This window comes from Haemaphysalis longicornis, unplaced genomic scaffold, assembly GCF_048455015.1.
Source record: "Haemaphysalis longicornis isolate Haplotype H1 unplaced genomic scaffold, Haemaphysalis longicornis Haplotype H1 scaffold_8, whole genome shotgun sequence".
Classification (NCBI taxonomy): domain Eukaryota; kingdom Metazoa; phylum Arthropoda; class Arachnida; order Ixodida; family Ixodidae; genus Haemaphysalis; species Haemaphysalis longicornis.
This window is the reverse complement of record NW_027526445.1, coordinates 129,714,006-129,728,688: the sequence shown is the minus strand read 5'-3', so window position 1 is coordinate 129,728,688 and position 14,683 is coordinate 129,714,006. Positions and strand designations below refer to the sequence as shown.

The window sequence follows — 14,683 nt, the reverse complement described above, 5'->3', positions numbered from 1 at the left end:
AGGGGTGGAATACGGAGGGCTGCTATCCCGCTGATGTGAGTAGAGCGGGATTAATGCCGCTGCCTTGATTAAAAAAAAACAGTACCTTGACAGTTACCCGCGAAGGGGACAGTCCCTATACGTCTTTAATTCAACCCTCATCCGTGCTTATTGAATGCCTGTCAATTCCCAGGAAATAACTGTATACCTAATTTTTTATCACTGTTCTTTTTCATAGCCACTTCGCGTGGCTACATGTGCGGTGTGTACCTTTCAGCGCACCGCGACAAATTACAGGAAACGCTAAGCGGACGAGAGTACTGATGACAGGTTAATCCTCATATCGAAATGATACACGGAATTTGAATATCGCTTAGTCATTTAAAACCAAAATGGCGAGGGAAAAAGAACACGTTTTTGAGACTGTTCAGGCAAATGAGACCTTTAAGACTTGGCAGAAAACGGATGCCAGGCAACTTTACAAAATCACCGTGCAATGATAATGAAGAAAGCAGTATGAAATGTGTGCACAAAAAATAAAAACATACATCATTCGCAGTGCTTAAGTTTTATACCTCAATTAAAGATCTAACGCACATGAGCAAGGGGTGCGAATATTGAAGACGGCCGCATTTAACAAAACATAAGAATCGCATTCAAGCAGCAGCTTGAAAAAAGAAATTTGCTACAAATAAGTTAAAAAGCAATACGTAGGCTTCCAAGCTAAAAATCTCAGCAGCAAGTCACTGCGGCTTGATGTATTAGTCCTAGCTGCATTCTTCATAGGAAGCTGAGCGGACACAGCGGAACCTGGTTCGATACAACAAGCTGGGAAAACATCGCGCTGAGTCGTGGTGGCGGGCGTTCAGGGCCGCCCAAGACTGCAACTGGATCGCTCCAAGAGTACCTGAGTGCAATGGTCGTCGGGAACATGTCCTTTATGTGCACCGCCACTTCAGCCACAGTCGAACCTAAGGGTTCAGTGGATGTCGGGGGCAAAAAAGTGCCTTTGGCGATACCGGTTTTGGGCCTCTGACGAAGCCGTCTGGACACGAATCCTGGTCGTCGCCTTGATTCAATGCGTGTCTCAAAGTTTCCGCGTCGTTCCATCTGCTGACCCAAGAGAGGCTCGTCATAAACCAACCATTAGTAGGCGGGCCTGCCGTGCTTGACGGTACCTCGGCGTTCGCGAACGTTACTTGCCGGCCCGGTATACATAGTCCTCTGGCTGCTGCGGTACCAGGGGCCGATGTCGCCGGAACAGGTTCAGAACACTCTGGTCTGATGAAGCTGAAGAGGCGTCGACGAGCCACGAGTCCAACAATCTGTGCGGGCCTCTTGAGGGACTCCGCCGGTTGACGGGAGAACAACCGCGAGCACATGCTCTGCTGCTTGCGAATCTCTTGGTTCGGGAGCTCCAGCATGGCCAGAGACGCCGGCAGAGGTGCGGAAGTTACTCGTTCAAGGCGGTCGGAGGTGCGTTCTTCTTTCACTGTGCGGTTGGCTCTTTCAAGGCAGGGCGGCGTGGCGGTATTTCATAGTTGAGGCGTGCCGTAGGTAACAAAAAGATGGCGGTGATGACGGGCTCCTTCTTTGCCCTCATCGAACGTGAAGAACGCGAGCATTGATGATGATAGTGATGATGGTGGTACCAGTCAGATGGCTCTTACCCACTCAGGGGGATTGACCAGGAAATAGGGGCTTTAACGAGAGAACCGATATCGCTTTTCGGAAAAAAATGAAAATAAATATTTAGATATTAGAATGCATTAGAAGTTGGCGCCCAGAGAAATTAAAGTGAGGAGTGTATAGCCAGATGTAACAAAAAATTACAAGAAAAGTAGGAGGCAAGTACAACGAAGAAAGAATGTGGTGCAGACGAAGCAGTAATCAAATGCTACATTGCTCCCGTCGAATCTCTTATCCGGCCTTTTGCAGGATCACTTTTCAGGTTTCCCTCATCATGTCATTGCAACTGATGCCTCTTTCCGAAATGAGAAGGCAGGCGTGGGTATTGTTTCTCCCGATTTAGATTGGGCCTTTTTCCACCGACTACCTGATCTTTCTAGTCATTTTCATGCAGAATACTTGGAAATTATCCTAGCCCTTCGAAAGTTAGATTCTGCACTAGACAACATGTAATAGTCATTACTGACTCTCTTTTAGTTTGTACTGCTCTTTCGTCCCCAAATCCTCTACGTCGATCCCTTAATTATTTATTGCCTACGACATTACGAGAACTTCGTTTGGTGTGGGTGCCTGAACACGCTGGCCTGGCATCTGGATTAAAGAATCGGCAGATACGTTGGCGGGTCTTGCATCGGATGGCCCAGTGGTGGAAATACTGCCGCCCATACATTTCCTCACCTCGCCACGTTTTTGTGGATTAGGCATCCTACAATGCATGGCTGAAACTGCGAGCGTAGGTTCAGAGCTTGAGCACCTCCGGTACTCATGGAAGTGCCGGATTAGTCAATCACGAGAATCTGAAGTTAGCGCAACTAACTTTCGCTGTGGCATACCAAATATAAATTATTATTTGCACCGCTGTGATCTGGCCCTCTCACCCCTTTGTAGAATATTTTTTCCTCTTTGCCGACGGTTCACCGCCATACGAAAAAGATATCTGGAAAACACTCTTAATCAATTAGCCCACCGCATGTCTGTTCCTCTAATATCATAATTCGGGACAAAAGTCCTGGGTTTTTGCCGCGGGGATGTTCGCCGCGCTGTACACTCATTCATTTTTAAAGACGATAGTCTTTCTTGGGCTTGATTGATTGTGGGGTTTAACGCGCCGACGCAGCGCAGGCGATGAGGCGCGCCGTAGTGGAGGGCTCCGGATTAATTTTGACCACCTGGGGATCTTTATCGTGCGCCGAAATCTCGTACACACGGGCGTTTTTGCTTTTCGCCTCCATCAGAAAAGCGGCCGCCGCGGCCGGGAATCGAACCCGCGACCTCGTGCTCAGCAGCGCAACGCCTTAGGTCTTTCTTGGGCTACTTAAACCCAGAAATTTTGGTCTGTCTGTCTGTCTGTCTGTCTGTCTGTCTGTCTGTCTGTCTGTCTGTCCGTCCGTCCGTCCGTCCGTCCGTCCGTCCGTCTGTCTGTCTGTCTGTCTGTCTGTCTGTCTGTCTGTCTGTCTGTCTGTCTGTCCGTCCGTCCGTCCGTCCGTCCGTCCGTCCGTCCGTCTGCGCAGTCAGTTTGATCCCGAGATTGTTAGCTATAGCCAATGTCGGCAGAAGACTCGTCGACGAACCAAGCTGCCACAAGAAACGCTTGCACTTGCACTTAACTACCACTAAGCGCTGCGATGGAGGCATTAGGAATACTGTGATCTAGTGCCGCAGTAGTTGGTGTACATAATTGGCCGGCTTGCTGCAGCTGTCAATAGGCCGGCTGTTGTGAAGCGCAAATTGTGAGTGCCCGCATTCGTTTGAAAAGGTATCGCAGATTTTCACGGATTCGCGTATAAGGATGGCGAAATGGTTCGGATGGGCGAGTTGGGTGTTTTCGAAGCAGTAGCTCATTTTGGAGGCCTTGGCGTATTAAACGTATCAGTGTTTGCCGATACTTGTTACGGCGGCACTCTGTTATGATGCTCGCTTCCACGCGGACTTGGCGTCACACATCCTTCTACGGCAGTTACATTGCGTGCCTTGAGGCATGTGCTTTGCGGCTGTCCGGGTATTGGACACACCTGAAAACTTCACCGCTGCTGTTTTATTGCCAGCTTCAACAAAACGTTTACGTTTCGTTATGTTGCGTGAATGTTGCATTGACTCATATACGCCGATGTGCGTACCTTTCGCAAGCAAATGAAGTAAGCTCGCTTTGCATCACCTCACACAGTATTTGTCATGATGACTCGCCGACTGCACCCCTTCGTCGAGTTCTCTGTCTCCCTCTGAAGTTTGTGTATCCGTTCGTGCAGATTCACAAGAATCGTACGTTGTCTGGCTCCTCATTCGCCTTATCGAATCGCGGAGGTTGAATCGTTACGGTTGCGTGCATTTTGTGAAATATATTTCATATCGTCAAATCGCGAAAGGCAAGATAGTCGCTGTTCGCGCTGCTCTGTTATTATCGACCGTCATTTACCCTTACGCTTGTGAATTTGCCCGCCTAAGTTGAAATTGGGACCTGGGCTCCCGCATTTTAATTTTTTCATTCTGTCCGTTCGCGGTCTCCAACCAGCTAGTTATGAAGGCGAAATTGTTTCTGCTGCTTTATTTTTGTATTTACCGTTGTGGTCAGCAAAAACACTGTAGTCCCCGTCATGCTTGCTGCGCTGATTCGCTGAAAAGGGCTTCGCAGTCTAGTGTTCCTCATATTTTGTGCCCCGTATGTATATCGTCATTCGCGTGCCGATGGCGTGCAGACTAGTGGAGGGGTACTGTGACCCCTGTGGGGTGTGACGAATAGTACGCGTTCTCGGCTGTCGGATAGCGTAATTTGTGAGTGGGTGAGTGAGTGAATGAGTGCGTGCGTGCGTGTGCGTGTTCACGTGAGTGCGTTTGCGTGCGTGCGTTCGTGCGCGTTATGTGTTTGTGTGTTGCGTGGGTGTTCGTGCTTGTGTGCGTGTGCGTGCGTGTGTGTGTCCTATGAGTTATTCTCCCCGTTATTTCGTATAAACATTCGACGTGACTTGACTCGGTGCCCGGTGCAGGCGCATGGCGGTGTAGTTTAGGATCAAGCTGCGGTTTTGCTCTGTGGCAGGTTGGCGCCGTTTAGAAAGGGGGACGGGCGGGAGGCGGGCGCCGGGCAACTCGTCTCCATGAGTACGCCCGCGCTAGTCAGGCGGCGCCGATTTGGCGCGACCACGCGGCGCCGCCTCTCTCCCTCGCCTTGTTTCCGCCAAGCGCTCCAGTAGCGTTCCTCCGCCTTGCTTGCCGTTTTCAATTTTTTTGTGGTGGTGTTTTGCTGGACACTCTCGCACTGCGCCCTTTTCACCTGGGATTACTCTTGAAATAAACTGTTTGGTTGTTCGGAGCGAATTGACTGCTTCGAGATAGCGCGCTTCGAGATAGGAATATTTGCGCGCGCTAGCCAGTATTTTGACAGATGGGAACAGCTTTTCTAAGCTTTTCTTCCGAACTGGAATATTTCTTTTATGTTTGCCACCGCTGTCAAAATTTCAGTGTTTCTTTTCTTTTGTATAATCCGAGCGAAATAGCATAGACAATAAAAAAAAGTTATCATGAATGGCTTCTGGCAAATTTGCGAGAATTTGTTCATTTCGTAAAAGAGTCCAGCGACGATTACCGCTTTGAAAGTGACATATCAAGACATGTGCTTATAATAACCGAATACATACTTAGGAAAAATTGAGACCCAATTCCTGAGAAAGGTGCTAGCTCAAATCAGTAAGTATTTCATGCCCGCAAATATTTGTACTGCCGACAGCGAAAACGACAAATGCCGCTCATACAAAATCGGCACATTAGTACTTGTAAAAATCACAACCTACTTTAACGTCGACACATTCAAAGTACCCAAAAATAAAATCACGGCCTATTGATAACCACGTGAGATAAGACGTGACAGATAGGGCGTGACGCATCTTTTGTTGACCAAATATCTACACAACCCATATGAGCTGCTAAACAGGCTAGATAAATGAAGGCTGTCTTACCCTCTTGGAATGTATTTCATATCTTTATTTCTGTTGGCTACACAGTTTCATTGAACGGAGGGCATTTCAGAGAAAAGAGGTAAAAACGTATACAAAACATAAGCACAGACACATAGATGTACACACGAAAAGTAATCCGGAACGCGAAGTTATTGCCCTCAAAACTCACCACGTTTATCTACTTATGTATTTATTTACAGTATCCCTTAATGCCCTCGCGAAAGCGTATGTTTTACACTCTTAGCCAATTCCTGGTTATCCGACCCGCATGCAGGCGGGCTGCTGCGTCAATTTAAAGCCGCTTATAAAGCGGCGGTTCAGGCGGCCTCGAGCGCAAGCGGCCCGCCGAAGACGCGGCCCAGCGTTTAGGCGGCCCTCTTGAGAGCCGCCTAACCAGAGGGTCACCGGAAACCCGGGCCATGTGTTCGGCGGGCCGCTGGCCGTAAGCTTCGCGCTTTGATTCTCGTAATACAGGCTTTTTTTTAGTTGGATCAAGTTGGTAGGAGTTAATGATTCTTTTGGGGCATGCCTCATAGCCAATGTGAAGCTTATCTCTTAAAACGCCCAATTTTTTTCTGGCTTCACGTAACATAGTGCTGTCGGTGTCAATAGGCCCGCATTGAAGATCTCCGCAAAATGGAACGATTAATGTGATTTATAATAAAGGCGAAGTTTAAACTCCCATGCTGTAAAAAAAAACAGTCAGTTGGAATGTGTATTAGCGGTGGTTGTGAGTGAGCGTGAGTGGGTGATGGAAGTGGAGAGTGCGTGTGAGTGGAGGAAGCGAGTGGTGATTGCGAGTGAGTTCGAGTGGTCATTGCAAGGGGGTGAGTGCGAGTGCGAGGGAGTGCAAGCGGTGAATGCGAGTGGTTAGCGTGAGCGCGAGTGAGTGCGAGTGGTGAGGACGAGTGGCGAGCGTGAGCCCATTCATTCTAGCGCCCACCCGCTAATTCGAACTGCGCTTAATTCGAACAATTTTATGGTCCCCTTCTTGTTCGACTTAACGAGCTTTTACTATATATTTATCATTCGTTATGCATATCATAGAAAAAAAGATCTTTTTAAACCCTTTACCACTTGCACTTCCGCGAGGAATATTTGCTTCCTTTGCACTGGCCCAACACCACCTCCACCTCTAAGACGTCACCAGAAGTTGAACAACCTAACTTGAGTTATTCTACGCGTCAGTATAAATATTTGTGCTACTTTTTCCTCCCTCGTGAAGTGAACCAAAACCATCTTGTCCGTGGTAACAAACTCCGCACAAACATCGGCCGTCGTCTTCGCAAGCTTGCAAAAGCTAACGAGATTGTTCCTCTCCTAGACGATAAACTACATTACTTTTTCAAACGCGAAATAAATTCTTTACTTTTATGCAGTGTTAGATTAGCCTGAATGTAAAGTGCTATATTAACTGCACATGCCCCGGCTGAAAGTAGCAAACCACGATAGATAAATAAGTTTTTGCGTTTCAAGGCCTCATCTAGTTGTGGGAGCAAACATGCGGTTCTAAACCGATTTTATAATTCGCTCCTTGATGTGCAGCGAGGTGGGAGTTACTCGGCAAACATTGACAAATCTGTCTGCAAGTAAAGACAGCAAAACGAGCTTGTGAAGTTGTGATTGATCACTGCCCGTGCGTGGTTCGCTCCCATCAAAAAAAAAAAAAGGGGGGGGGGGGGGATAGCCAAGGCGCCGGGTAAGCAAGGCTGCTTTTCGATATCATGCGACTAAACAGAGTTGAAGTATGGCTCAAACTAGACTCACGCGTGAATTTGAGAGAGCGCGAGGATAGTGTGGCATGGTGAGTTTGATCGAGTTTGAGCCAAGTGCGTCTGAGTGAGCTTGACCCCGACTCAGTGTGAGTGTATACGCTTGAGCCCGAGTGAGTTCTGAGTCTATTCTGAGTTCTGAGTTCATTTTGAGTTTTGATTCCATTTGAGTTCTGAGAGTTCATTTTGAGTTTTCAGTCCATTTTGAGTTCTGAGTCCATTTGAGTTTTGAGTCCATTTGAGTTCTGAGTTCATTTTGAGTTCTGAGTCCAAGTGAGTTCTGAGTTTTGCGCTCGGTGTGAGTTTGAGTTTGAGTGAGCGCAGATGTGTTGCTCAGCAAGGACTTAAAGTTTGGGTGAATGGTGATTCAAAAATAAATTTGAGAGTGAGTTTGAGTGATCCGGGACAACTTTGCCGAGGCATGATTGCAAGGCAAAATAACTGCCGACAGCGTACTCTATCTTGGTTGATAGCACGGCGAATTCGGAAGTGTGCCTAGCTCCATTATCCTTGGCAAAATGTTAGTGGAAGTCAGTGGAAATAACAGTGCGAAACGCGACGCTGCCACGCGCATTTGGAGGCTCCTGCGTAGAGAAAGAAATGGCTGCTGCGAGCGGCTGCCGGCACTGGTGCACCCGCTTCCGTTCCATCACCTACGTCACGTCCGGCCGCCGGGCCCGGTAATGGCCGCATTTTTACAGTTTCGGTTCTGAAAACACCAGTCTTCACGAGCTGTGAAGTGTGAATGCGATTGTAATGGGGGAATTTATAGGAGGTGAGGTAGGAGGAGGATCTGTCGCGGTGAGTCAATGGCTATGGCGTTGTGCTGCCGAGCACAAGGACGCGGGTTCGATTCCCGGCCGCGGCGGCAGCTTTTCTGGTGAAGGCGAAAAGCAAGAAACGCCCGTGTGTGCCAGATTTTTGCGCACGTTAAAAATCCTCAGGTGGTCAAAATTAATTCGGAGCCCTCCACTACGGCGCGTCTCATCGCCTGAGTTGCGCCGGCGCGTTAAACCCAACAATCAATTCATCGGGCAGGAGGAGGATAAGAAAACGGGCAATTAATGTGAGGGGAATCGGTGGGGTGAGGATTAGGAGGGTGTTGCGCATGACGGAAGGGAAAAAGGAAGAGTGGGACAGCGGGAGGAGGGAACTACGGACGGTAAAAGTACCGCAGAGGGGGCTAAGTTTGAGGGCGAGAGAAATGGGCAAACGGAAGATACGAGGGATAGAGGAAGCGACCATTGTGGGAAAGAATGAGCGATGTTGTGTAGGGGAGAGAGAGAGGGTAAGGGGGGCAGCGTGAATGGGGAGAGTGAGTCGAATACAGAGGAGGATAAAAAGGCTAGGAGTGGTGAATTACGGATGGTGAAATAGAGACGGAGGAGTGTGAGCAGGTGCAGGAAATGTGGAAGAGGAAGGATAACGGGCAGTGGCGAGGGTAACATGAAGGTGAGGGAAAGGATGGGAGCACAGGGGGCAGAGAAAGAGAGAAACGAGACACTCTTCCAGCATTTGTGGTTGCATTACTACCATTGCAGGTGAGTCACCAGTGCAGCTATTGCCGCAAAAAGCCCCTGCGGCTTCCAACATGTTATGTATGAATGCTTTTTAACACGAAAGTGTTGTATTCCCGGATACACCAAGATTTTGTTACGTCATATCCGTCCCGGAAGTGACGCAAGTACAACGAAGCAAGTAGCCTGTAAAGGGTGCATCCCTACACACAGGGTCTTCTTGCGTGGAAGCAACCTTGAGTAATGAAGAGTACACCATACTTGGGGTTGTTCGTTTTCGGGTTTTATATTTTTACACGAAACTGTTTTATGCCGCGATACCCCAAGATTTACCTGACGTCATATCCGTGACGGAAACGACGCCAGTACATCTTCGCCGAAGCGACCCGTCAGCAGGACGTCGCTCGCCAAGCCCACCCACAAGACAGCCGCCGACCCACTAATCTTGCTGAGCTGCAGATTTCGCTGCACATTTAACTTTCGTGTTTTACTGATTCCTATGACAGAGGAATCAACCACAGTTGTTTTTTTAGTCATGGAGCCTCATCAAACAAAGGAAGTATAGCAGAGCTAGACAAACTTGAAAGGTGCGGCTTACAATGTACCGTATTTATTCTATTGTAAGGCGGTCACGATTATAAGCGCAGAGGTGCAGTTTGGACAGCCCAAAAACTCGCCCTATATATATATATATATATATATATATATATATATATATATATATATATATATACTGAGCTTCAGATATAAGGTAGGGTATGACTTTGAGACTACGAATTTTGGAAAAAAAAATACCTCCCCTTATATTCCAATAAACACGGTATAAAAGGATGACTTGCAAAAGAAAGTGATCAGAAGCCAACAGACCAAGCTTTATTGACATTTCCTTACACATACACTGCTTTTGGCGCAATTTGGTGCTTCGTGAGCGACTAATAAATTGCACAGGTGTTAGCCATTCGATTAGAAACCTTAACAAGATAAATACCAGCCACAGTGGAAAATGAAAATTTTTTCAACAAATTCCGCAGGGGAAATGAATGAATTGAGCAGCATTCCTGACAGTGGTATAGACAACTGAGCTAGTTGGTGACGCACCACCTGTGAATGTTGACAGCAAAATATACGGATACAACATAAAAGACAACCCTGGTCACTGACAAAATCAGAATTTGTGTTCTTCGTTACTTAAACATTGCTTTCAACTGCAAACATTCTGCAGTAGAATCACTGCGATGATGCATGCCTCACATTCGCATGACCTTGTAAAAAAGAAAGCAGGCATATAAAAAAAGTCCAGCACGTTCGTACCGCAAAAACCAAAGCAAGACAAAGGAACTACACGCGAAGAGACAGTTTTCCAACATACCAATTTTTATCTTTCTATACGTAAAGGCAGATACAGTTGATAGGACACCTAGGCTCAACGGGGAAAGTTAACTCAAGTAAAGATCATTCAATGGGAATGCAGAAAAAAGTTAATTTTATGTTTCAGATGCTTGAAGTGAGTGAATTTTATACATATGGGTGACATGGACGGCTTGACTAAGTGGCCGCATTACGGTGGTTACGCCAGGGAGAAAAAATCCTTATCTCAAATTAGGTATGATTATGACCATTGTCTCCCCAAACGAAACTGACACTAGCTGTAGATGGGCGCTCTTATAGAATCACAGTTATTTCAGTTAAATGTTAGACAGTCGAAAGGGCATATATGGTGGGTGTGCTTTTTTCCTTAAAAGCCATAAATTTATACGCCAAGAATTGAAAACCTGGCTGGTGGTGTTATAACCGCTGTTTATTACAACCGCTGACAGCCCAGATGTTTCCTCCTGGTGAATGAATTATAGTTGAAGCACCCTTTTTCGTAGAATCGTTGCACGAAAATTAAGATGAGTTAGGCATTTAGGCATTAGAATGACATGAAGCCGGAAAGCACTGGAACCAGGAGGCGTCGAACCTTGTCAAAAATTTTACACTGAAGCTTGACACAAACGTCAGAAACCACAAGTGTACTAACTACCCAAGAGAGCTCGCAAGAGTACCACAGGCAAAACTGCTTGTCGGGTGAGAACATTACGACAGAAGAAAATAAAACCAAATAAAAAACGCGCTACTTTTGCCGCTTTTACTGTCATTGTTGCAATGTTGCTCGCAAAATATGTTTGTTTTTGGATCAGAGAACAATTTTTGTGTACAAATCGAGTTTTCTTCTCAATTTCTCAAAGCTCCACGTGGAGTTACTATATGTAAACTTATTTCACGGTCCCTGTTTGCAGTAAATGTTAAATACAATGCTGTAATTGGTGATTAACACAGCAGAGCCAGACCTGGGCTATAAGGAGTGGTGTAGTTGAGGTCTGTGGAGCACTTGAAACAACCAAGAGAAACGCCGGCAGCAGTCTCTTCCAAATGGGCTACTAAAAGCACGGCAGCATAATCAAACTATTACTTTACTTCGAATGTGTGTATATATTACGCCCAAGGCGAGCCACCTGCTCAAGACAGTGGTCAGATTACTGAAGGCCAGTCGCATCACTGTTTGTGCTTGAAGCATGGCGTGAACAAAAAAAAAAATGCTGGGCTGTCGATTGCAAGCTGACCAGTGTCAGCTCTTGGCATTAGGTGGCATAAGAAGTATGAGCAAAAAGGAAGGTTTACAAAATGTTGGGGCAGCGGCTGATACTTAATTGCTCTGAGGCTCCTGAGCCCTTACTTTGCATTAGGAAGTCATAAACTGCAGGTTTTGAGTACATGTAAGCACCTTCTTTGAAGGTGCTTGTTCACCGGGCATGGGAGGAAATATTTATAGTGGCAACTTCATTCCCCAAACACTCATCCCTATGTGCACGTGTGTGCCTTCTGCAATTAAAAAAAGAAAAGATGTGCCATCATTCAAAGAAAATCGGGAAAAGAAAAACAACATACTTTGTGTGGGGCACTTGGTGTTTTATTCATATGCTGCAAAAGAAAAAAAACAACTGCATCTTGCAAGAATGCCTTAACAAAATGCTACGCCGCATATAATAACCAATCCCATTTGCAACAGCTGCTACAATAGGAAAATGGAACATGAACTCAATGTTTTAGCAAGTACAATGATACAACATCCTCAAAATGAAGCTAACAAAGATAATATCAGTTTATATAACCACTTGCTGCTACAGGAGGATTACCTGCAGCTGAATGGCTTGAGGGGGTCGAGAAGTGGAAAGCTACAGAATGGGCTGGCTGCTTAGGGGAAGGTCAATACATGCCCCAGCCCCAATTTTAACACAGACATAAAGACCAATATACATAGACGTTAACTGTCATTTCAGACACTGGGAGCCAAGTCACAGGCACAGCACTTGTGCATGTCTTATAGCACGCTAAGGAAAGTGATCACATTTAACTGACACTCCCACCAACACATCACATTAAATGGCAAGCTTCCATTTCGACTGATCACTTGTTAAATAATAAAAGGGCTGCAAAATTCACGGTGTAAGTGATAACATGTAACTTATGTTATGCACTAGCCTCAAAACCTGCGGTCTTTAGGTGGGCATGCAAGAAAGGTGGGTACTTCGAAACGAAGCTGTCGTTGGGCTATTGAATTATGGACATGGTGAATAAAGTGAATGATTGAAGACACCAAAATGATAGATGATGCATATGCAAAAGGAGCCCTTCTTCAGTAACCCCATTTGTACCACGCCCGGATGTGTTCATTTATTTGCATGCTGCAATCCTGTTTTCGCGACAAACAACAAACAAAAAAAACAACTTCACTTTGCAATGAAGTCTGCTAAGCCACAAAAACACCTTCTTACAGTTAAATAATGTTTTCACAAGAACTATCTCCCCATGAACGAACTACAAGCGTGAATTCGGCGCTCGATATAATGGTTATTTTAGCAGCAGCACAACTTTCTTGGCTCATGCTGTTCAAAGGGCCCCGAAACAAAGCACTCTCTCTCTATCAGCAGCACGATTCTCGATTCCTGCTGTTAAAAGGGCCCCGAAACAGTACAAACTCCAGCACCATAGTGTGTCCCGTGACTGCAGTGTTCAAGAGCACGTCATTCTGGAACTGCCGTCGACGGCAGCTCGGGTAACGTCAGTGAGGAGCTTGCTCAAAACACGGCACTTGTACTGGAGGCGGGTGCTGTTATGTTCAGCGCGGCGTCGGCCGTCCTCAGCTCGCTGAAGAGCACGCAGGAGTCTGGAGTTCTCGACGTAGAGGTCGCGGAGCAGAGTGTCGATCTTACTCGGGCCTGCCACACTGGACTGCTGCTGTTGCGAGGGTTTCGTTTGGTTTGAGTGCATTGGAAAAAAGTGCGGTGTGATTGAAAGGAAAGTGTCGCAAGAGTGTTTGTGCGGGAGAGTTGCATGTTGGTGGAAATGAAAATTGGCACCGAACCAAAAATGTGCGGAGGTGATTTAGGGAATTGTTTGGACACAGTTCCCAAGTCGGTTAGAGCAGGATTGGCAAAAGTTATGGTTCACAGAAGGACAAGTTCAATGGTGTAAATGTGGCAGAAGGAGGGGCATGTGCCAACAGTGTTAAAGCCGTGAGAAAACAAAAAAGAAAAGAAAAGCGAGGAAGTTTAGCCAGAGAAACGATGACAAAAGGCCGGCAAGGGAGTTAATTTTGTGTGCAAAGGATGCAAAAATGAAAGGGAATTGACAAAACAAAAACAGAAACAAGTTAAATACGAGCATAACAAACAGATGAAATAAAATAAATTGTGGATAAAGTAGCCATTTTGGAGTAATGTTGCATGCATGGAAAAAGTTTTTAATAGCAAAAAAGATGTCCAAAATCAACATTTATGGGACACGACAGAGTAGGGTTGTTTGGATGCAATGTAAGGGGAAGTATTGGTATCAGTTTTTGTGGTACGATAAGGGCACACACAGACAATGTGTTGTGAAGAAAGCAATGGGAGTGAGGAAAGGGAAGGAGAAGAGAAAAAAAAGCAATGAAAAACATTAGAACATGGTTACCAGATCAGAAAACACACAATGAAATATGTGGGCGTTACTAGACACGCAGGCAAAGAAACAGCTGTTAGCGCCTAGCAGGTAAAGCCCACCTAACACAAAGCCACACGCCAGGTCTGTGCACAAACCTTTTATTCTACAAACAAAGCCATACACTAGACCTTTTATTTTGCGAACAGAATATAAGCATTGCGCACACAGCTAAGGAAAAGCTCAAACGTGATGGTGTACTTCGATGAATGCATACACAGCATTTATTACTTTTTAAAGCAACAAGATGTCCACAGCTAAAAGTGAGTGACAAGTTTCTTAATTAAGAAGAGCTTGCACTCTTAATGTCATTGTCATGGTTGCATCACTACAACACCTAATCTACATAAAATTTTTTGAATATGACCTGATGCCCTGCTGCAACGACATAACAATTACAAGCCCTTTCAATGCTCAATCACAATTTCATTTTTATGCACTTGCTGTACAGAGCCTGCTGGATAGAATGACAGATTTCTGAATGAAGGTAACTATGTTTTGGTTGAGTGCAGTGCAAGTTATACTAAACAGAGTATCAGGCATTACTGCATCGTTAACTAAATCCCAAAACACACACAGAGATGCTCAAACGTAGTGCTGCCAAAGATGACATTGCTGTGAGAAAGCCCGTGGGCATCCACAAAAGTCGTATTGTCATAACATTTCCATCAAGAAACTTCTGTGGTGCTTAAAGGTATTGGTCGTGAAGCTAAAACTAGAGTTGCGAATATGGGCAAAAAAGGGAGGGGGGACGACATTC

The 14,683-nt window shown here is 45.9% G+C and overlaps 1 protein-coding gene across 4 annotated transcripts in view; it reads right to left on the bottom strand.

Annotated features, from left to right (window-relative positions):
• Positions 1–11,832: 11,832 nt before the first annotated feature.
• Positions 11,833–14,683, bottom strand: part of LOC144149486 (uncharacterized) — a 589,882-nt gene continuing 587,031 nt past the window's right edge. For 2 of the 4 annotated variants that reach the window (XM_077681074.1, XM_077681076.1), the window contains one exon: positions 11,833–13,182. In XM_077681074.1, the coding sequence (XP_077537200.1) occupies positions 12,958–13,182 (225 nt within the window). In that variant the 3' untranslated portion in view covers positions 11,833–12,957. The remainder of the gene's footprint in view (positions 13,183–14,683) is intronic. The other 2 variants (XM_077681075.1, XM_077681077.1) reach the window with 2 other exon arrangements.